This window comes from Melospiza georgiana, chromosome 9 (assembly GCF_028018845.1).
Source record: "Melospiza georgiana isolate bMelGeo1 chromosome 9, bMelGeo1.pri, whole genome shotgun sequence".
NCBI classification, from domain to species: Eukaryota; Metazoa; Chordata; class Aves; order Passeriformes; family Passerellidae; genus Melospiza; species Melospiza georgiana.
The window spans coordinates 23,947,906-23,971,478 of record NC_080438.1 but is presented as its reverse complement, the minus strand read 5'-3'; the positions used below and the strand labels follow the sequence as shown (position 1 = coordinate 23,971,478).

The 23,573-nt window shown below is 41.7% G+C and overlaps 1 protein-coding gene across 1 annotated transcript in view; it reads left to right on the top strand.

The window, feature by feature from the left end:
* TRABD2B (TraB domain containing 2B) overlaps nucleotides 1-23,573 on the top strand; it is a 258,325-nt gene that overhangs the window by 137,415 nt on the left and 97,337 nt on the right. The window contains exons 3-4 of the mRNA XM_058030443.1: nucleotides 3,521-3,667; nucleotides 19,073-19,247. Of these exons, the coding sequence (XP_057886426.1) occupies nucleotides 3,521-3,667; nucleotides 19,073-19,247 (322 nt within the window). The remainder of the gene's footprint in view (nucleotides 1-3,520; nucleotides 3,668-19,072; nucleotides 19,248-23,573) is intronic.

The window sequence follows — 23,573 nt, the reverse complement described above, 5'->3', positions numbered from 1 at the left end:
ATCTATAATCCAGAAGCACAGAGAAGGGGAATATTGTGTGAGTGTCAAAGTGATCAGTAAAGCTGTTAGTGAAGGTCTTCACTGGTCCAGCCCCTGAGAGGTCTGAAGGCTGAGCAAAACAACTCCAAAAATGTCTGGACCAGTGGTCCCTGGGACTGTGTAGGACTAGTGGGACCCACTCCCACTGACAGTAAAACAGGACTGCCCTGAGGGCTGAGCTGGTGTCTCCAAATAAAATCTCTGTGTTGGGGCAATGACACCACCCGGACTAAAAGGTTGGTCAGTCACAAGTAGTGGGGCCAGAGACAGACATGCAAAAATGTCTTCAAAGCACACCAGGGTGAGCACCATAAATTGTGTGAATAAAATGTGTTTCCCAAGAGCCAAAGTCATAACTTCCCGTGGCTTCTCAGAACAAATCCTGTCTGCTCTGTTTATTAGGTGGGACTGTGTATAGGCAGTCACTCTAAGTGTGTTTATTTTGAACTCATCAGTTGTTCAGTAATCTCAGCCAGCTCTGGGAGATTTAACTCAGATAGAGGATTAGCCTGGGGGTCGTGGGGTCAGTGATATTAAGATAGAGAGAAGGGAAGGAAACAGCGTTGTTTTTGTGGCATTATCTGAACAGTAAGGAAAAATAAATTCGGGTTTTAAGCTGGCTTTAACCTGACTCTGAAGGAAATGGTCTACAAGTCCAGCCAGGAAGCAGGCAACTGTGATGAGACCCCACTTCTCTTTAAATTTGTTTTGAGCCACCCAACCAAAATCCATGGTGGTTATGGCTTCTCTAGAAATTGGTTAATTACAGTTTTCCTTTAGCATGTCCAACTGTTAAAATTTCTGATTTTAACTTTCCTCCTACAATAAAATCTCTGGAGTAGCTTTTGGGGCAGAAGTTTGAATCCAGTGCTGAGCTCCCCACAGTGACAGCAGCGTGCTGGATGGGTTCAGCTGGTGGCCAGCATCACCTCTGGGTCCCAAAGCTGCTCTGAGGCAGAAAGCAGGGAAATTAATGTCCTGGCACCAATGAAATAATGGGGGGCCATCTGCCAAAAACTGCAAAATAACTCATTCTCTCTCATTTGGTGTCTTATAAGAAGTGAACTTGTATGGTGAACTTCTCTGCAGGCTGATTTTTGACAAGCCCATAGACAATTTTCTTCAAGATTTCTAACCCCCGGTAAATGTGACTGAAATAATGCAGTAGGTTCCAAACTTATTCACAGGAGAAAGACCCACAGCATTAATGCACAGGACTCTGGTTTCCCCAGAATAAGAAAAAAAAAAAAAAAAAAAAAGAAAAACAAAAAGAAGGGGGAAAGGCATTGGGAGTAAAGTAAGTAAGGATTTGTTTATTGCCTTCTTAATATTTTATCAAAAAACACACACTCTTGCCTCAGGGCTTGGTGGTGGTTTGTATATGTGTGTGTGCCTGTGTGTATACATATTTTTGTATATAAAAATCCAGTAACTTCCATTGTTTAAAAAATCAAAAATGAGAAGGATTTTGCTAAAAGCATTTTGGGAAAACCTCTGCTCTCATTTTTCCTGTCAGTGTTTTTCTAAGCTTTTATTTTTATTAGTCAAAATGTTTAGAATCCCCAGGAAATCCTGGGATGAACCATTTCCTCTTTGAGCTGTAGCCCTTAGGGGAAAAAGAAAAAGCTCAGATCCTTTCAAACGTTAGAAATTTTTCAAACTGTGTTTTTTGCATATTTTTAAAATTAGAGAAAAACTAAGTTAGGAAGATGCTTAACTTCAAGCTGTGGTCCTGGGAAAGCTTGATCTCTTTGTAGAAAAGCCTGAAGAGACCCTTAGATCTGAGCAAGGAAATCTTTCAGGCTTTGCTCTTAATGGGGAACTGATTGCCAAATTGAGGTATAACAGGTTCAGTTGAAAGACCATCTTTTTCATTTTTTTTAAAGTAAATTAAAAGCTAGCATTTGCTTTTCCTCAACCCAATTTGTGTATGTTACTTAGCATGTAACAGCTTTTTATTGAGGCTGTTAGTGCCCTGAAGATCCTTTGTTATTATTAATATTACTAACATTATCAATGTTATTATTAATAATTAAATATCCAATACTCTTTTTTATATACATGAGATTTTGCAACTTCCTCTCCTTCACCTTCAGATAAACTTCAATGGGAATCATAATTTTAAGCTAAGAAAAACTTCCATCCTGCAAATGCATATGTAAATTGCTGATTTTAAACTCCTCTTGGGTTCAGTCCTTGAAGTGGGTTCAGTTGCTAAAATTTAAGAAGGTAAAAATTCAGGTCCCAGACTGGAGCTCAGCAGGGATTACCTTGCTCAGATTTTGAGATGATTGTTATTCTCTGGGAAGGATGGGGCACTGCTGTTATAAATGAGAAAAGCTTAAAAATGGTGAAATATGAGACTGAGGGGTGCAGGAGTCTTTTCATGAAAAATGACACATCAATGTAATTTTTCAGAAGTCTGAATTCACAGTCCCCACATTCCACTTTATTTTAGGAAAAGTGTGTTTGTTTATTTATATAGTTCATGACAAAAGCCTTCACTGCTGTTCATCTGATTTATTCATCTACTTTTTATCAAGTTTCTTCAGAAGGTTCTTGGAAAGCAGAAGATGTAAAGCCCAGACTGTAATAAATACCAATAACTGGTATTTATTACTCCCCCAGTCTGTCACAAATCTGAAAAGAATTTTGGTACTTGATGTGAAATGTAGTGGTCCTTTTTTATTTGGTTTTATTTGTTGTTTTGTTGGGGAGGCGTGGGGGGTTTTTGTTTGTTTGCTTGGGTTTTTTAAGGCTTTGTTTGGTAATTCAAGGGAAAAAATCTAATATTTAAGGACTTTTTTTTTTTTTTCGGTTACCCAAAATGGCACAGTAAATAGTGCTTCTGCTTTTTAGGCTTATTTTCAGGTTTGGTTTGGGGATACTGAACCAGTCTGCTGGGACAGTGTTAGAGATCTGTTTGTTCTCACTTTGCAAATGGGTGGGTGAAGGAAGAAAGACAAAAGGAGGGAGACTAATAATGAATTTCCTAAAGTTTCTGTTATTACAAGTGTGCACAAAGTTCCAATACAACACCTTTGATTTCAGAAGTTCAGAAGATTTTGAATTTTTTCTCAAAAACCTGTCAGCTGAGTTTGGGCTTTGGATTTAAGCTAGGATACAGAAAACAGCCAGAGGCACTAGACTTTTCCTCATTTAGGGGAGTTTCCATTCCAGGGTCTGTCACGGAGTAAATTAACCAGCACAGAGAGCCCAAGAGTTTTGAGACTCTGACCTCTGAGCAATATGTATCTGTTGTGAAGTTATATTCCATGGAGAATATTATGGGGTCTTGCACCTGATGCTTTTCCTCTTGGGAATGCCTAAAGATCATCCCTTGTTACTGTGGGCCAGAATGGATAAAGGGAATAGACTTCAGGTGCAGGAAAGTCTTTCAAAGTTTTGTCCTTTAGTCTCTGTTGTTTTGATTCCTACTGTCTTTAACTTTTTCTCTCTTTTCCTGCCTATGTTTCTGCAGGTGCTGTTTGCTCTAAACCAGACTCTGCTCCAACACGAAAGCCTTCGAGCAGGGAGTTTGCAGGCCCCTTACACCACTGAGGATCTCATCAAGCACTACAACTGTGGAGACCTGAATGCTGTGATATTCAACCATGACACTTCTCAGGTGAGCGGAATTGTTCCAGATGGGCCAGAGAATTGAGGAAAAATCAGCTGCTTCAATAGCAATATCCCAGTCATCACTTCATATTCTGATCCCTCTTTCCCCTCTTCCTTTTAATGCCCTGTGTTTTCTTTCCACACGTGCCTCATTTGCCTGGTGAGAGAGTGGAATTTCCCTGGTTTTGCTCAGGCTCTGGGGAACCATAGAATGGTTTAGGTCCAAAAAGACCTCCAAGATCATTGAGTTAACTGCTAAGCCAGCACTGCCAAGTCCACAGCTAAACCGTGTGCCCAAGCACCACATCCACACATCTTTTAAATACCTCCTGGGATGGTGTCTCCAACACTTCTCTGAGCAGCCTGTTCCAATGCTTGACAGCCCTTCTGATGAATAAATTTTTCCTAATGTCCAATCCAAACCTCCCCCAGTGCCACTTGAGGCTGTTTCCTCTTGTCCTATTGCTTGTTACTAGGAACAAGGAATGGACTGCCTGGAAAACTTTCCAAGGGATGTTCTTGAAAAAAGCTTAATTCTGGATGTTTGGGGCTGTTGAATGCAGACTCCTCATTAAGGGTGGAGGGGGAATCTTTGTAATGTTTGAGCATATATATGAAGAGGAAGTGGACCTTATGTAAATACTCTGTAAAGTAAATAACCTCTCAAACATGTCATAATTCAATAATTCTGTGTGTGTCTCATACAGCCCTTCAGTCTCTGTTTATCTTAGTTATCCAAAGCTATTAAAAACTCTCAAGGGAGCAAAAATCTGCTTTCCAGACCAGTTTGATGCTTCATGGCAAACTGAGATTCCTCTTTCTCCTTTCCAGTTAATTCTATGAAAACTTGGTCTTTGGATGTCATCTCCAACATCTCCTTTTTTTGGGATCAGTATTCCCAGATTCCAGTCTCAGGCGCAGTGACTCACTTGGGGCAAACCTGTGTAAATTTGACAGCCACACTATTGTATGTTTCTTGCCAGTGAAAGAATTAAATCATGATAGCAGTCCATGATAGCAAATGCAAATCAAGGAGAGCTGTGTGACTTCCAGAGAGGATTGAGACAAAGTAAGGTCAGTCTGCAGATTGGGGCAGAGGTCTCTCAGACATTTTTATCTTGCCATCACTATCTTGGGTTGCACAGGCCTCTGTGGGTCACTTGTTTCTCAGCAGAACAGCTGGGCAAGCAAGTGGAGCCTCAACATAGGATAAAACCCCTTTGGTGTCCCAGTTAACTCAGACCTAGAAAATGCAGCATTGTTTTAGCATGACTGAGCAGGACATACCAGAGTGGTTGGTGTGGCAGTACTGAAACACAAGACTGTGTCATACCAAAGCTGCCAGAGCTGTTCATTCTGGTCAGCTTTGCCCTGAAAAGTGAGGGGAGAAAGCAACTTGGGTAGGAATATGTCTTTAAAGATGGGGAATGTGAATTAGAAAAGGTGGAGAACTCATGACTTTAGAGGTTCCTAGAGAAATCAGTGATTATAACTATTCCTGAAATGTTGAGACACAGCACACATGATAAACAAGGAATTAACAAGCAAGATGTAGTGGAATATTTGACATGGATGCTATGAAAGGACTGCTGGTAGTCAAACCCATGAAGACAGTCCTGGTGTTACCTTTTAATCTCTATAATTTCTCTTAATAAGTAAAGCCTTTGTCCCTAAGATGAGTTGTGGTCATTCATAGCAGTTGCATGGACTCACAGACACCTCTGATTTATTGACACATTGTCCTGTAACAGACCTGTGGGTTAGACTTGAGAGGAGCCGTTTGCTGTAAAAACTTCTTTATTCCTGCAAATTATTGGATTAAGTGTGAGTTTCAAAACAGTGTTAAAGACAGAAGAAAGAAGCCAACAACCAGTCAGAGTTCAAGCACTGGTGTTAGTCATGGTCCCAGAGTGCACACAGTTGATGGAGATTATAACGCTTACAGGCCATGGAAAATTAAAATCCCTCTATGTATACTGGTCCCTGCAGAACTCTAAATATTGAGCAGTACTGTTGGGTAAAGAGTTTTTTTGTTTGGTAGTGTTTTTATAAACCAGCTCTATACCATTTATTTTAACTGCAAGCAGAACAAAATAGAAAATTAAAATGTAAAATAAACTCCCTATTCAAGTCAGGTTTTGCCAGTTGGGGTCATTCCAAAGTTTGTTCTCTGTGGTTTTTTGCAAGGATGAAAGACTCTGTCATGGAGAGTTTTTGCCATTTGGTTAGCAAATTAGATTAGCCTGACTCAGATATTACACATGAGAGATTCCCTGTGAGATCTCTCTCTGGAGACATTAAATGTAGGCACAGGGATTTACCATGTGCTGAGTCTGTTGCGGTTCAGGGCAGGTACCCATGCCAGTCCTGGGACAAGAGTGCCACAGTGATTTCAGAAGATGTGTCCCTTCTTCCATGGTATTCAGCTGCTGGCCCAGCTCTTTAGAGGCCTGATAAGAGTTGAAGCTGGTGCTGTTAACACAACTTTGAAATACCCAATAGAAGGGAACAAAAGATCAGGAACGGGGTTGTAAGAATCAAACCCACGTGAATGCTGGAGGCCAGGGAATTCAGCTCCATCTGGGGCAGCTCAGGAGAACTGCAAAAGAATGAGACTCACTCTTTGAGGACTAATTTGGGATGCTGTTTAAGGTTATTCATTGTCCCTTGAAGGTTATCAGGAGCTGCAGAATAAAGGTAAACTGTCCATCAGTTGGCTCAGTTCAGACCTGTTGGTTGAGGTGGCTGTAATGGACTGGGAAGGAGGTGACAAAGCCCAAGGTTGCTGTGGGGACAGTGTCAGGGAGAGTGAGAGTATTTATGTGGGTGCAGTAACTTCCTAAATGCCTCCAGTGTGACTCTTCAGAGACGAAGCAGCCTCAGTAGCTGTCTGCAAGATGCTGAGGTGCATTTTAGTGCAAAAATTATCTTGGAGCAAAAAGGAAATACTGGCACTGTTGACCTGATGTGTTATAGATAATTTCCTTGAGCCTCTACAGCCTCCCCAGGAGAGTTTGAAAAGTGTAAGGTTTCCTGCACATTCCTGAGTCCTGCAGCATTTGGGAAGAGAGGGCAGAGTCCTTCAGGGACCAAGACTGTGCCAAGGGGCTGCACAGACCGGATGGTACTGGGAGGAAAGGTGCAAGAAAAGGTACTTCCTAGTCCAAAGCAGGTTTTAGGTCACAGGACAGCTCCTTTGTCACCCATGGGTAGGGACAGGACCACCCCAGGGAGATGCTGCTCACCTTGGGCTTGAGAATTGCAGCTTAGCCAGGGTGCCCAGAATGAAGGGGTGTGAGCAGGGCCCCATGTCCTCCTTTCATTTCTCAGAGCCACCAGCCCTGATGAAAGCAGAGGAATAAACAAATCCTTCTCAGTTTCAGTGGGTTTTTAAAATTTTATTTTAATTAAGAACAGTGAAAGAGGAAACACCTCTGCTTTCCTGTGGTTATACTACGTTCATCATTCTTCTCCCTCTCCGTTTTTTTAAAACTTTGTTTGCAAGCAACATTTTTCCAAATGTAAAAATCCATATTTAAACTTAGTAAAACTTTATGGGGGTGAATTTAATACGTTATACTATGACCCAAAATGCAGTAGGGAACATCTCTCTTTTTTAAATAACCTTCTTCAAACACTTGATTCTCTTGTGACTTTTGCAATCAAGAGGCTTATGTTGAGGCTTCTGGGCAGAGAGTCAAAATGATACCAAAGAGAAAGTATTCTAAGCTAAAATAGGATGGATGTATTTTCTGCTCTTTCTCCAGACTATTTTTCCCCTTGAAGAAGTCAGCTTCTTTCTCTGCTTTTATAAATGTTTCCTAAAAGCAAAAATGGATTGGATTGGATTAGATCAGTAGTTTTAACTTCTGTATTCTGCCTGAAGCTCTCACTAGGGAATTGAGGTCAGTGTGTTCAGAAGTACTGAAATGCAAAAAATCTGTTTGTTCAAAATTAGAAAATTATCTTTCTTTTCTCCAAATGAAACTTTTTTTACCTGAGACAGCTGAGAAATTGCCTAATGACCTAAAGCCTCCGTGAAGAAAAAGTAGGGTGCAGAACAATTTATTGTGTGGGTATTTTTGCACCAGTTACTTCCTGTGATCAGTTTTGAGCTATTCAGTTTTTAAGGACAGTTCTGTAAAGCAAATTCATCATTGCCAGCATTGAATTAGCTTGTTCTATGTTTCTTTGTACCTCTATGTACTCTTTATTAAGAGGAAAATTGAAAATCCAAGACTTAGATTTTTGTCCTTCAGCCTTTCCCAAAAATTGTGGCTGTGGTCTCCAGCTATTCTCCTGACATGAGGAGAGGGTCCTGTCCCAGGAGAAGATGGTTTTTCCTTTCTCATTGCTGATGTGGCCTGTCAGTGACCTGCAGCTTTGCTGATCACTTTGTAGACAATTTCAGTTGGCCCAACTACCCAGGTTTCATTCTGCCTGTCCCATTTAGGGTAAACAGCATGGGGTAAGAGTCATTCCTGACATTTCCAAAGCATCCTTCATCCACGGAGCCTTTATGGTTTGTATGTTAGATTGTATTGAGAGCCTAGTGAAGTAAAGGAGAATATTTACATGCTTTCAGCAGGATTTGTATTCATCCAGCAGGCCCAGCCATCACTGGATATCAAAGTGAATAAATAAAGTGAGTGACTAACCCATTTTACACTCTTTGTGCTCAGCTCAGCACAAAAATCTTCTCATTGACAGCAGGTGTAAGGTCTTGACTTCATCCACATGGTTAAACAAGCTGTGCAGTGAAGTTGTTTGGTGGTCACCACAGCGTACAGACAGCTCCCAGCCCCTCTCAGGGGCTGTGCCTCCTTCTTCAAGCTGTGTCCATCAGAAACAACCCAGCTTTTTGGATACCTTATCAAATGATGCCATCCATATCTCAAGTTGTCTCTGCAGTTTGAAAATGCCATGGATGGATTTAGATAGTGAGTGTTACCTTCTGAAAAGCATATGATGGTCTTGATAACATGACATTGGAGATTCATAAACTAAGCCCATGTCAGTATCAGCCTCCCTAAACTAAGGAAGAAAATGTTTAGTGCCTCACTTCACAAGACACTTGCTGTTTATAAATCACCAGGTTGTGTTACATATCCCTTTAAAAATGTTATCATTCTTTGCTGAAACCTGTCCTTTAAAATTTAAGGGTCCTGATAATTCTAATTAAATCATTAACTTGCCCTATTGTCATTTTGGATAAAATACAACTGGATTTCTGGCTCACTTCTCAAATCAATGAGAACTATCTGTGGAATGCTCCAGCTTCAGTAACTGCAGAAACACACAGCTGAGACCATTAGGTAGAGTGTTGAATGACAAGCAGACCTAATTTGTCCAAGGAATGGAGTTTTATCTAGGGCAGAGGAAGATAAATCCATGAACTGAAGGCTGAGCTATTGTAATGCAACGCTCTGGAAGCATCTTATCGTTCTCAGCCCTAACAAAGTGCAGGCGAACTGGCCCAGCCTCTCGTTCTTCCAGGGAAAATGATTGTGGGCTCTCCAGAAAAGCCAATGCAAGGCTGTATCCAGCCCAGGGGAGCCATCCCACGAGTTTCCCATTGTGTGTCCAGGCAGAGGGCCAGTCACACTCCAGGAGTGTTTGTCACAAGGACGCTGATGGCAGTCCTGATGCCAGGTGACACGAGTGCTCAGTGCTGCCTCTGCCCACAGCCAGCAGACCCTGCCCTCCACCTTCTGCTCTCTGGAGATGCTGCTGCAGAGGAGCTGCCTTCCCATAACTCAGAAGAGCTCTTGCTCTGCTGTGGTGGGTTCATAATTTCTTTCTACTTGCACCTGAGTTCCAGCTCCGTGTTTTGGTATACTGGGAGCATTTGGAAGTGAACGAAAAAACAGGAGTGGAGCCAAAATTTTCAGAGTCTAATTTTCATATTATGTCAGAACAGGATTCCAGATTGGAGCAATATTGTATTTTGGCTTATGTGTTTCAGAAAATTGGTTGCAGATCCAGATTGAGAGTGAAGTCTACTTGTTGATGACAGTGCTGGGGAAAACATTGCAAAGATTGTTTTTTTATTAATAATCTGGAACATGCCCAGATAATTTTCATGCTACAGGTTTTGAAAATAGGCTGTTCTTGCTTGAAAATGTTCATGACATCTTTGCATTTGGAGTTGTTTTACCTTGGAAGTTCTTTCCCTCCTCTTTCCATGAAGAAAGCAATGTGAGAGAAGAGAGAGTAATGGAGAAATTGGAACAAGACATTAAAAAGCTAAGATTTTTCTTGCAGACTGCTGCGTTATTAGAAAAAGAACATATTCACCTACAGAAAAGGGCTGATTTACATTAGAACATTTAGGGAATGTTGACTATCTGTATTTATTAGTATGGGAATAGACTATAAATGAGTATGAAAGAGTGATTGGTAAAAAATATTTGAAGGTGCTGCTTTCTGTGCAGTGCTGTATGTTTGCTGTAAAGCATTTTCTTTCCCTTTTTAAAGAGCTGGTTTATGAAGTGTTTTTTGGAAATAATTGTTAAAGAGAAATGAAAAAGACTTGTTAGTATCTTAAATAGTATGTTGTTGGTTGAATGTACAAAGTGCTTTTTCTTTCTCCTTGTTTTATCTAGAAGTTATATTTGCTCCTCGTTATGACTGTGAGGGGGAGAAAAGTGGGACAAGGGGGCAGCTTGGTTGGTTTGGCAGGGCTTGGCAGGATAAGTGTTAGACATTATTGACAGGACTGTGTTTTTGGGTACCCCTGGACACATTTCCTCACCTGACACTGTTAGTGTGCATTACCAAATGGTGAATGCCATAGATTAGGTATCTCCAGTGTAAACTGTTTGAGCTCTGATGGTGACTTCAGACAGAGATCTTCTAAACCCAAAGCCTTGTAGAGTTCTACCAGCTTGGATGTAAAGAAATCCATTTCAGAGGTAACTTAATCTGAATTATTCCTTATTTTTCTCCTCACTGGTCCTTGTTCCACATCTAAAGGCTTTCTTGAAGATGTTCTCCATCTTTTCATCTGGTACTAGACCTCTCAAGTGATCCCATCTTAAAGACACTTAAAATCAGTTCAAAAGCTATAATCCAGTTTGTTTCAGATGCCAGCAAAACTGGAAAGCTGGTTGGACTGGGGGGAGCCTGGACTTTCTCCAGGACCAGCCAGGAAGGCAGAGCCACCTCTGCAGTGCACGCACTCCCTGGAGGGTCAGCTCCAGAGGTCCCATGTCCAGCCCAGCTGCTGTGGTGTTATGAACCAGATTTCTGCTCCTTGCTAAGTTATGTGATACTGTGCAAATCATATATTTTGGATCAGACTCACCTCAGGTTAAAATAATATTGCAAATTTCACATACACATTCAAGCTTTTCCTAGAATCTCACTAAACAGGCATGGAAAGAAACTCATTGAAGAGCCCTGAGCAATACATGTCCAAGACAACCAAATCTGAGTTTGTACCTACTATTAACCAACTGTTTTCCCACTGTGTAACAGAAGACAAAATGAAAAATACCTTTGGAAAAAGAATTTCAGTTCTTTAATAAACCAACCCCAAACACAAACCTTCTGGTCCCATTTTTTTTCACTTTATTGCCCTGCTTTGCCCTTTGATCAGTGTCTTTACTTGGGTGTCATGGCAATATAATAGGTGATGGTTTTAGTGTCTGAACAGAAAAAAAATATTCTTTGTCAAAGTAAAGAAAGCATTTGGAAGGAAAATAGAAAAACGTGAACTTTTCCATATGTTTGCAAGCTCGTGAAAGCTGGCCTGAAAAAAATCCCAATGTTAAAAGGGTTTTAAGTGTGGCTGGAGTATCATTAGGTTGTTAAGATTTACCCTCCCCTCTGAAACCCAAACCTTTATTTGCATACACTGCAGGCTTGTCATCCTTAGTCAATTAATGAGCAGGTCCCTGTAATCTGGTCCTAAATATACTCCACATAGTTAGGTGAAGCTTGAAGAAAGGGGGCCGGGATCATTGTTCTGACTCTGTTTTGTTAAGACTTCTTTAATCAAAACATTCATTCAGATAGAGAGGCCGGCTGCATATTTTGGCATCACGACCAAGGGGAGCAGGGACGGGGTTGGGATGGGGAGGGAGGCCTTGGAGGAGGGGTTGGTGTTGCTTGCTTCTTCTTTTCCTTTTTTTCCCAAGTGCTTGGAAAGCAGCTATTTAACTGGTGTGGAAAAACAAATAGAAAACATACATGGAGGTCATGACTTCTCAGGGATTTGTTGAAAGTCTTTTTTAACAGGGATAGAAGTATCACCCCCCAAGCTGTGAGCGTGTGAGACACACAGCCCATCCTTGTGGCCTTTGTGCCTTTTTTTTTTTTTTTTTTTAACATGGTTTCTTTTGGCCCAAATCAACAGAGAAGGTAGTACTAGGCAGGACACACAGCTGTTGTTTGGCCAGGGGCCACCTGGAAGAAGAGCCCTGGCAGGATGGGTTTGCTCCCAGGGAGGGTGTCCATGCAGGTGCAGCGGGGGCTGAAACTGCAGATACAGGGGTGTCCAAGGGCTGCAGCCCACCCTGCCTGCAGGCAGCTTTACACTCAGGCCAGCGATGACTCCTGCAGCCTTTGTGTCACCTGCAGAGCTGGTTTTAAAAGGTGGTGTTCACTCTCCATAGAGACTTCACTGGCATTCAGCCTGCTCTTCCCCTCCCCATCTTCTCCTAATTTTCCTGCATGTACAAGTTTAGATGCTCCAGTGGCCCCTATGTCTGAGGTAGCCAATTTGAAACTCTGTCTTCTCACTCAAGTTGCCATGGCATGCTGAGGGGTGTCCCACTAGCTTAAGTCCAAGAGGCCAGTTAGAGAAATCTCACTAACCTGAGCTGTGGTGTAATTGCAACATCTATGGACCATGAGCCCTGATGGAAGGTGGGCAGGGATGAGCTCATGGGTAGAAAGGGCTTCCCAGAGTTGGTCCCAAGAAATGTTCTTGTGTTCTTCACTTCCCTTCAAGCACAAAAAAAGTATTTTTGTGTTTTTCCTCCCTCCAACTCTGGAAAAGGGAAAGAAGGGATGGAACTGAACTTTACTTCAAACATGAAAGACTCCTTTTACAGTCCACTCAGATTTCTAATATATGACTTTAAATTTTAGTGCTTAAGGGAAAGCCATAATGGCTTAATCACATGCTCCAACTGGAGACTGCTCCTTCCTGGTTTCCCTTTTCCATAACAAACAGCTTATCTTCTTGGCAGCTGCCAACTTTGGGCTTTTGGGTTAAATCAGATTAACCTGACACTCCCTCCTTGGCCATTACTGGTCTCCCTCCCTCATGAAGGAAGCTTGGGAGTGCTGGAGGAAAACCAGTTGAGTTGGCAGCATCTTTTGCTTTTGTGGCAGCCATGTCCTCCTTGTGGAGATACTTGTTCTCACAGCCCATTCACTTTGCACTATTTCAATCCTTCCTATCAGAGGCTGCCGTAAGAGGATATGGCTCTCCCAGATGCCAGAAGGGTCCATAAATCAGAGGAAAACAGGTGTCTTCCAAGTCCAGAGCAGTATATTTTGCAGCCCTGCAGTAAAAGCCACAATGCCTTGTCAAGGCTGGTTAACAGGAGGGTATCCTCCCTTCATAAAGGAATGATAACTAGATCTCGGATGTCAGCCTGTGATCCAAGAAGGACTGGTGTGAATTTAGGGCTGTTCAGTTTGCTGGAGGAGCCAGTGGGTGTTGGGATGCTGTTCTGGCTCCCTGGCAGCCCCCATAAGCTGCCTGTCAGCTCATGAGATCCTTATCTTTCCTAGAGCTGTCAACTGTATAAAGGTTCCTGACCTGCATGGTGTAGGGAAAATCCTTCAAAGCGGGATCCCTTACTTGTCTTCTGGCCTCTGCCCATGAAAAGCTCATAAACCAGGAGACTAATAAAGTGAACCCTATCTTTATAATGTTTAAAAAAAATTAATGCAGTTGTCGTGATCTGGGAACAACTCCCTGCTCACAACTGGAGATAAGGATTACGAGTGTGGAGGCAGAGCCCTCTTGTCAGGGAGGGATGGATGGGGTCTGTACTGGGGTGTTGGACTGGAACTCTGGAAGCTGATTGCCAGCTCCCTGTCCTGCCACAGCTGTCCCTTTTGACCCTGGGTGTGCTGCCTTCTGTTTTCTCTGTTTAGCTGTGAACCCTCTGGGGAGAGAAGGAAAAATAAGGAAATAAGGCATTTGTTTTATTAAGAGATTCCCTTGCAACTGTAATGATGCTGTACATGCAGCAGTCTGAAGTTTGGATATTTCTCAGGAGATGAGGCTGGAAATCCTTGAGTCATCTACTGATTAGGACAGTGGGAGAGAGGAGTCTCAAAAGCTTGGAGGATTGACCAAGATATAGCAAGATAATTGCTGAAAGTGTTTTAGGATCACTGTGTGTTTCATGGCAGGGCTGGCTTCCCATTTCCCTATCTCAGCTTCCTCTTTTCCATCTGCAAGTAGAATTATGGTTGAAGATCACCTCTGTGCACAAGCTGGTGAGGAAAGGCACACAGCTCTTTATTCTATTGTTGGTAATGTTATTTTTTGATTGATGTAATATTAAAATTTGAATTCACATTCCAGAAATAGTCTCATCACTGGAACAGAACGAGGCTAAACAAGGTTATCAGAGGATTGGGAAATGTAGTGCATAGGAGTAGGAATGATAACACTGTTACTCCACATATGATAATGATTTGATACTGGACTGAGTCTAGGCCAGTTCCAATGTAGATAATAAATCCAAAGTAAAAAAAAATGTAATCAAAGATGATGGTGCTTATTGTGTCCAAAAAAAATTATTTGCAGATAGATGTTCACAACTCTGGCATTGTGCCTCTCCCCGGAATATTTGTCCAAATATTAAAAAATAGTAAATTTTAAAAATGGACTTTGAATGTAGTCCCGTGTCCATGAATTTTCAGCTGAACTTTGGCAGTAAGCCCTAAATGCGATAAAAGACTCTGCACCAATATATTTTGCTTTTCTCTTTTTTTTTTTTTTTTTTTCTTTTTTTTCTCTCTGTCTCTGCAGACAAAGCTGAAAGCATAGCATAGATCTTGAGTTATGGCTGGTGCATTTTTCTAAGGTAAAGTATCTTGTTAGCTCTTATGCTAATGACTGCAGCAGAATTCAAGCCTCTGTGGAAATTTATAGGAAGAGAGGTTACTGCTGAGCACTGTGTTGGACTTTGGGTCTTCCTTTGGGTCCCTCCAGAGCTAGACTGAGCCAGTGCCTTGTATGTAACATCAAGGTAGAAAGTCTTTTTAGAAAAGTCTCTGTCCCCATTTTACAGATGGACTTTTGAGGCACGGGAGGAATAAAGCCAAATGCTTCAAAGACACTTAGTGGAGGTTAAGTGCTGAGTTTCCTTTGAAGGTTTAAACCCAAATGACATGCTTGTGATCATGTAAGAGATTTGTATCACCCATGGGAGCAGAACCATTTTTTCAGGGTAGTGTCATAACCACTCCACAATCCTTCCTCTTTCTTCTCCCTAAAGCTCCCACTGACTTCAAAGGTGAAGAATTATGGCCCACATCCCACAGCACTGTGAGCTCAGACGTGTGTACAGAGCTTTATCCACACATATATTCCATCAGGGACACTGACTCAAGTAAAACTACACAGTCAGTGGGGAGGGGAAGAAATTTTTGTAAGGCTGGAATTTCTTTTTTATTCTCAGAGTCCCTTTCTTTAACCTTAAAAGTTTAACTTATAAGTGCAGAGTGTACCTAATGACTGAGTTAGTGGTCTATCTGTACTGTCCATAGGAAAGCTGTAACCTAAAGGAAATGGGAATAGAAAAAAGGAGTGCTACCTTATTAAGTAAAACAAAATATTCTTTATTCTGAATGCCTCAGTGAGATAAGTTATTGAGTTTCCACTAGAATTATATATAAATATGAGTTTGCTGGGTTCTCAGAAAACTGCACAGCTTGCAGAGACTGGATGTAAAGAATCTATTTATCTCTTGTCATGTGTATCCATTAGAAGTGAGCACATCCCAGGTGATGCATTTTTCTCCTGATCCAGCTGTTACACTCCTAGGTGAACAGCAAAATTAGAAGTTTGGATTTTTCAACGGACACATAATCCACTCCATTGTACATTTAAACAGTGGTAGCAATATTCAGGTATTATTAGATCAGTCCCTCAACCAGGGGCACAGCAAATGTCTCAATCATTCACTCTCAGCTCAAAACCAATAGATTCATATTATTAAAATGTTAAAATTAATTTTTTCAGAGAATGAAAACAAATAAAAGTAGAAGGGGGAAGGTACATCCTTTTGGTCCATATTTAGCCCATCTTTTGAAAATAACAGATCTTCTCTTTTCCAAAAAACCCCCCAAACTTAAATTCTGGCTCCAGTTAAGAGTTTCCTAATTGCGTGTGACTGTTTCTTGACTTCCTGATCCCTGTCTGGTTTAAGGGTTTCTTAAATCAACAGGAGCAGCTGTCTCCCTGAAGCCAGGCATGGTGTGTGTCACTGTGGAAAGGACCTGGATACAGGGAGGAGCAGAGGTGATTAATGGGGCAAGTGTCACAGCTCAGAGTGTGGTTGCACTACTGTGTAGGGGCATACTTACTGCAGTCATTTATCTTCTGTCCTCTGCCACACACACACTGAAACACACGTGGAGATTTTATTTTTGCCAGGCATCAGAAATGCAGGAGTGCACGCAGTGCAGCAGGACCTGTAGCTGATGCTGTGCCTCTCTAGATGATGCCTTCCTTTGTCTTGTTCCATGGGTGAGCAAAAGAAAGATTGACAAAACCCAGTCCTTGGTTTTAAGTTTATCTCTCTGCCATTGGCAAACTTTCCCCCACAGAAGAGAGGGAAAAAAAGGGAAAGGGGGGGTGGGGGGGAAGGCAAGTAAATGTCCCTGTTTTGTGTACTGTATTTTAGGTTAGATAAAGAGAAGGAACTATAGGTTAAATGTGGATATAGGATTGCAAGTGATGGAGTTGTACAAGGAGGTGAAAGGTGCTTCCCTTCTTGGCAAAGACCTCATACAACATCTGTTTTTTGGGTATCTAGACCTCCATCACCAGTGGGATGCACAAAGCTGAGGGACTGCTTGGTCCCCCAGCACCTCTGCTCCTGCTCTGTGTAGGAGCAGGTTGTGCTTACAGGCAAGGCTGTACCTTGCTCTCCCCAAAGCATCTCAAGTGATTCAAAACCAGGTCCCAGCCTTCACTTCTTTCATCCAGAAGCAGGGAAGAAGAGACTTCCTTTATGTAGGTGTTGAGCCTTCAGATGCTTCCACAAAATGTCACCTTGCACTTCAATGCCTGAAGGCTTTCCTGACTCCTGCCTGTATAGAGGAGATGCAAAGGTTTGTGAAATCTCCATGGACCAATTGATTTGTGGCTTTGCATTACAGAAGTTACTGCAAGTGTAAAATGGCTACTCATTCCTCAGACTTGATTCCTACAATATAAATCTCTCCCTGTTTTTCACCAGGAATGGAAGCCACTATGTTCTTTGCTGCTGTAGCCAGCAGCATTTTATCTCTTTGACACGTCAGTCTGCTCCTCCATCCCTTTGAGACAGGTATTCTTGCCAGACACAGAGGTAACTTCTTGGGCTTTCACAGGAAACTGGTGTCTCCAAGAGGTCTGACTTAATGGGAGTTATGACTTGTTGAGTGCTGGCTCAGGGCTAAACTGAGAACAAGGTGCAAAGTACTTGCATGCTCTGAGGAGTTCACAGGTTACACTGGTGATGCCAAGCCATGTTGGAAGGCGTGGAGGAAGGAGTGACTCAGGATAATGTGACTGAACCCTTAAAGAAGGACATGCTGTGAGAAGCATGGTGATTTGGCAAAGCAGGTTGAGAAGCAGTTTGGAAAATCAAAGGTCCAGCTGGTCTGTGAGACCCAATAGGCAGAGGCAGGATCTCTTACATGGAGTGTTATCTCCATCCCCTTAGGATTCCTTGGCTCAGGAGATGTGGTCCCCTTTTCTGTCTCACTCAACTGAGAAGAGCCTTTAGTGTGAATCCAGAGTGAGGTGTAGACTCATCCTGCATAATGCATGGTGAGAAATCTCTCCTGCTTGATCCCTCACATATATTAGGAGTGATGCAGTGGGGCTGCAATGAAAAAGTTTTAAGGAGAGTCACTGGGAAGATGGAAATCAGTTTTTCTCCCTAAGACTTGCTGGAAACTTTTGGAGAAGCAGTATAAGCAAAGAGGGTGGGAAGAGACAAAAATTGTTGTGATAAAGTCATGCGAGCAAGTGGAACAGGAAGAGGTGGGCTGAAAAACAAAATCCAAAGGCAAGTTTTAGAAAATTAGTACAGGAATTTTGTATAGTAGAAAACCAGAGATGGAATTAACACAAGTAACAGAGTCACTGTACCAAGTGTTTCAGCACAGTGAGTGAGGGATGTTCCCCTCATGGGCTGTGCATGCAATGTCATTACCACTGACTCAGATTAACACTGGAAATCCTGGCAGCTTTACATTTACCTAGGGACTCAGAAATCTGAACCTAAGGTTTGCAGTTTAAGCTGCTTTCCAGTGGTGAGGCACAGAAAATCACCAGAAGTGCTTGGGTCCTGTTAGCAGTCATCAAACACTGCCCCCTTACAGCTCTTCTCTCTGCAGGGCCCATGGGCTCCCAAACCCTTGTGGTAAACCTGGGACTTTCACTGTTTCAAAACAAGTTGCTGTCCTCATAATCAGAGACTTTTGGCTTGTCTGTCCCTTACAGCTTGGATGTTGGCTCATTCCTGGGTCTGCTGCCCTGACCCAAGTCCTTGAGCTTTCAGCCTTTCTGTCTGTGAACATCTCTCTTCACAAAAGCAGAGACTGAAGGAGCAGTTCTTGTGGAAGTCACCTTCTCAGATATATCAGGAATGTTCCAGGGATTTATGTGTTGTAATGCATGGTCTTCTCTGGTGAGACCTAATAGCATGTAAAGATAAGAGAGTTTACCCTGTGTGCATCTTCCTGTGTCTGTATTTGCTATACTTTCCTCTCTTTAAACTGTTAGGTTCTTAAAAAGCCACATATACAAGCCAAATCTTACAGTCCTTGCTTAGTTCATGGTGACCTCAGCTGAGAACAGATCACAGGAATTTGGTATTAAACAGCCAATGATTTTTTTTTTTGAACAAGCAGAGAATGAAGGTCCAAGTAACTCACCCAAATGTAACACCTGAAACTATATTTTCATGAAGGGACAGAGACAAATCAAAATTAACTAACTAAAGTTTCCTTTAGTAAAATACTAGTTTTACTTTTTTTAAAAGAGAGTATATTCATTGGGAATTTTTTTTTTTGAGAGTTCCTAACAGCCTTCCATGCTCTGATCCTCTAGTGGTTTTTTGTGTCATAGTGGTGGCTTAAAGAAGCCTGGGTTAAAACATGCAGTGTTTTGTGGGTTCCTTAACCAATGCCACCTGGGTTGTGACCTCTCTCTCTGTTTCAGGTGCCAAACTTCATCAACACAACACTCCCACCCCACGAGCAGGTGACAGCTCAGGAAATAGACAGCTACTTCAGACAGGAGCTCATCTACAAAAGGAATGAGAGGATGGGGAGAAGAGTGATGTCACTTTTAAGGGAGAACAGAGACAAGAGCTTCTTCTTTGCCTTTGGAGCAGGTATGGCATGATTTTTTTCTGTTTTGCTCTGTTACTATGATTGGAAGTAAAGTGTTTGGAATGATTCAGGTCTCAGCCTGTGGGAAAACTTCTTATGAGGCTTCCCTTTGAAGCAGAAAGACTTATGTTTGTCCAGACCAGCTTCTGAAATGGAGTGAATTGTTGTAGGAGGTGGGTCTAGGTCCAGGCAGGCTGCACACAGGCTGCACTTATTTTGTTTTCCATCTGGCTGTGGAAATGTGAAGCTGTAAGCACTTCTCATGCTGTTGTGTTTGTTCCCTTCCCAGACCTGTGGGCTACTTGGCCACAGGTGTAGAAGATGGTTCAGTTGCCTTTGAATTTGTACGCCCAGGTGGTGGTGACAGTGAGTAGCAGAACACAAACCCTTTGGTGGCACAGGCACACGTGTGTGGCTCCAGGCACTGGCCCGGGATTTCAAACCTTCTGGGTTGCTGCAGTTAAACTTTCTCAATGGGTGACCGAGCTGCTTTGGTGCTGTGTCTGTACAGACTGGCTGGTTTGGGGCTTTGCACAAGTGCATGAGTTGTGTGTGTAGCTAAATACCAGCAGTTTAAACCATGAAGTAAAAATCCAAAGTGTCCCTCTTCCTGTTTAATGCTCTCCCTGAAGTCTGCAGAACAAAGATGTCTGCAGTACTTCTGTGAGCCTACAACAGTACATGCTACTGTCCTCTCTTTCCCTTTTTTTATTTCTTTTCCCTTGACCAATGGAATTCATATTTCTGTGTGATAAGAGTATAAATAATAATTATTCAGGCTCCAGCTCAGCAGAATCCTGAGCACCAGCTTAAGTGTCTTTTTGAGCTCCCTCAAAAGGCAGGCTGAGATTGCTGTGTTGAGAACCAATCTGCTCCTCCTGCTCCTCTCCTTAGCAATTTCTCATTTTTGACAGAGCTTTGCTTCTCATCCCATGGCTCTCACTATGAACTTTGGCAACAACTCACCTTTCGCTACTCACTTCAGTGGGAATTTTGATTAAAGACTGTGGGTTTTAGCAGAGACACGTGCATTTTGATGTATTTATTTTCTGAGCGTATCCGGACTGAATTTTCCCAAGCTTATTTAATCTCAGGCTTGGCTGATATTTCTGGCCAAGAAGTTTTGCTTAACTGTTTTTACAGTAGGAAAATATATCATGATGGCTCATAATTGGACAGGCATTCATAAAAACCAGCCTGTCTAACCCAAGGAGTGAGGTTTATTGGAGATTATCAAACATGATGCTTAGATAACAGTTTCCAGTTTTGGAAATCCCTTAACCAGTACATAAATGGAGATGAGAGGATAAACTGGGCATCACTGCCCACTTGTAGTGCTCTATACCTAGTCCACAGACCATGGACTAGGTGGGTCATGGATCCAACCCACTGCAGCTGTTTGCTTGTGCTAATAACAGAGCTGAAATTAAGCCAATGGATGCTAATTCCATGTTACATTCTTTAGAAAGACACTTCTAACTTAGGGGAGGTTTGAGCTTTCTTCTCTTGTCCCCATCAGAGGGCACCTACCTGAAACTCCCTCTGGAGCATCCCTTGGGAAAGCTGGCTCATAAAGAGCAAGCCTCACTTTGTCTTCTAGGCCCATTTCTGGTGATGTTGAAAACTGCCTTTGTTGCTGGGTTGTTTTGTTTCCCCAGCACTGAGCATGGCAGGACAGAACAGACACGCGGGTTTATTGAAAACTGGGATGTGGGAGATGCTGAGGAAAGCTTTTTGTTTTGGGTTCTTTGTTCCAGCCTCCCTTTGGCTTTTCTCACCAAATTGGGCCATCCCTGCAGGCTATCCCTGCTTTAACTACAATTAATTCCTTCTTTCTTCTTTGGGGTGTTTTTTTCTTCATGCAGAGAACATTAAGAATATTAATTTTTTTCAATGCCAAAACTTTTATGTGACCACAGTGCAGGCAAGTTCATTTCCTCCTATGATTCAACTGCAATTTTTTTTTCTTGAAGGATTTTTGTTCCTCTTTTCCTTCATGCACTGAATTTGAAGAGTGGGTTTTACTGATAGATCTTTTATTTTGCCTCCTTATATCTAGTTCTTTTATTTTGAGGGATTTCTTTGGTATGTGCTTGAATCATGAATTCAAATTGTCATATAAAACTTTGAGGGTTTGGTTTTGCCTTTTATAAAATTAAAAGATGTTTTGATGAAAGTTGAGGCTTTCACATATTCCCATGAATTCTGAAGTGCAAAATTTTAGGAATGCACTTTCAATTAGGATAGGCATAATAGAGTCTGTGGGAGTTTATTTGCTCCCAGAGCAATGCAATTTAAGATTTTGCATCTCTAAAACTGTCATGATGAAGGGGAAATAATTTGAAAAAAAATATTCTGGACAATGTGTTCCAGACGATATTGCCCTTTATGCCAAGCTTGATCGTTGCATTAATGTCTTAATTCTGAAGATATTTGAACTAATGAATGAATAGTAATTAAATTATATATGTGTATTATGAATTGTTTTCCAAATTTCATAATCTCCATCGTAGTTTTGGGAAAGGAAGAATTGGATAAACTGTGCTGTCAAATAAAATTAGGAAAATAAGTGTTTTTCTAAGTAAGAAAATAAGTCTGTTATGAGAAAAGCACCTTGGAACCATTCAACAAATGCAGTTTTACAGACCAGAGCTGCTCTAGAAGGGAGCCCTGCGCCCTGCAGGATGATTCATGTGGACTCAGAGGTATCCAGTTACTCCCAGGTATAACTGGAGCCAAGGGGCTGGGAAATAGGATCTCTCCCAGAAAACAGCCCTCCTGAGGCTGAGCCCTGCCTGTTCCTCTGGTGGCCTCCCTGCAGGGAGCTCTACCTTGTGGATGCTGCTGTAGTGATGTTTTACCTGGCTATTGCACAGCTGCGTGCAGCAACTGAGGCTCTGTTGCTCTCTTGGAGCATCATCCTCAGCTTATGGTAAGATTCCAGTGCTGTGGATGGGTAGCTCTGTAGCATCTAATAATTAATTAGCATAATAAGCTTGACTAAGGCAGAAGGCACCATGCAGGTGACTTTGCAAATTGCAGTCAGGTTTGGCTCAGTGTATCCTGATCCATGATTGTAGAACCAGAAAAAAAAAACCCAAACAAATCCAGTGAGTGGCTTCAAATGAAAATCAAGATTATGATATCCTGGCAGCCTGGTGGTGCAGGAGCCTGGAGCTACTGAGCTGGAAGATGCAGGTGTCTGGTTTTTTGGTAAAAAAATTGGCATTTGTGGAAAACAAAATTTCTGTTTTCTTCTGGAAAACAAGTCCATTTTTGCAGATGTCAGTCAAAATCCCAGGTGCCTGGGTGTCATTGCTTTCCTGTAAACTGGGACTCCCACTAAAATTTCACTATGTGCCACTTAGAGCTGTGCTGCAAAGACTTTGTGGTGCATCATAGGAGAGCTGGTTCTGAGTCTGGCCTGTAACAGCATGAGGCTGTGAAACATCCAAAAGACAAATCCTGGGGACAAAGGAGTAGGCAGGGGACAGACATTTGAATATCCAAGCAAGCTGAGATAAAACAGTTTTTCATAAAGTGAAGCAAAGTTTTTTTATGCTGCTGAAAGATGGGGGATTTTGTTCCAGTAAAAAGTATTAAAACAAACAAAAAAATTACACAATTCCAAAAGGAACTTTTCAGTTTTCTGTCATTCTTAAAAATAAAAAAATAGACTTTTCAATAGATTTCTGCCTTATCCATCTTCCATGACTTTACTCGCTATTTAAATGTGTTGAAGTAATTCAGACTTTTAATTTATTCCTTTATAAAACACGTAGAAGTGAAAATAGCAATTTTTTCTTTCTACTTTAATTTCTTTCTCTTCTCCAAGAAAAATACAGGCTCTGGGTAAAAGAGACCTAGCTCTGTACCCAGTTCTGTGGACTTTGTTTCACTCCTGCCCATGTTTACTATGTTCAGACTTAATGTGAAAATCTCACCATACCTGTATTCACAGTAACTGTACCCTAGGAATGAAACAGCAGTTATTGTTTGTGCAGTTAAATGATGTTTTTCATTTAATGGACAGGTTAACTTTTCTCTTTGAATGAATAAAGGTAGCTAAACAAAGCTCTTCCAAGTAAAATTTCGGCATTTGCTTGGGGTTTGTGTTTTGAAGATCAAGATGGTTTACTTGGAATTATTGATCTGTAATAACAGTGAAGTGCCTTAGACATCATTTATACAGACAATTTATAAAGGCCCATTTACAGTCAAGAAAGACACACAGCCAAGAGCACACGGGCTGTTAAAAAGAGTTAATATTTTGGCAGCTAGGACCATACACATGAAGTCAATATTTAAGAAAAAAATCCACTCTGGCT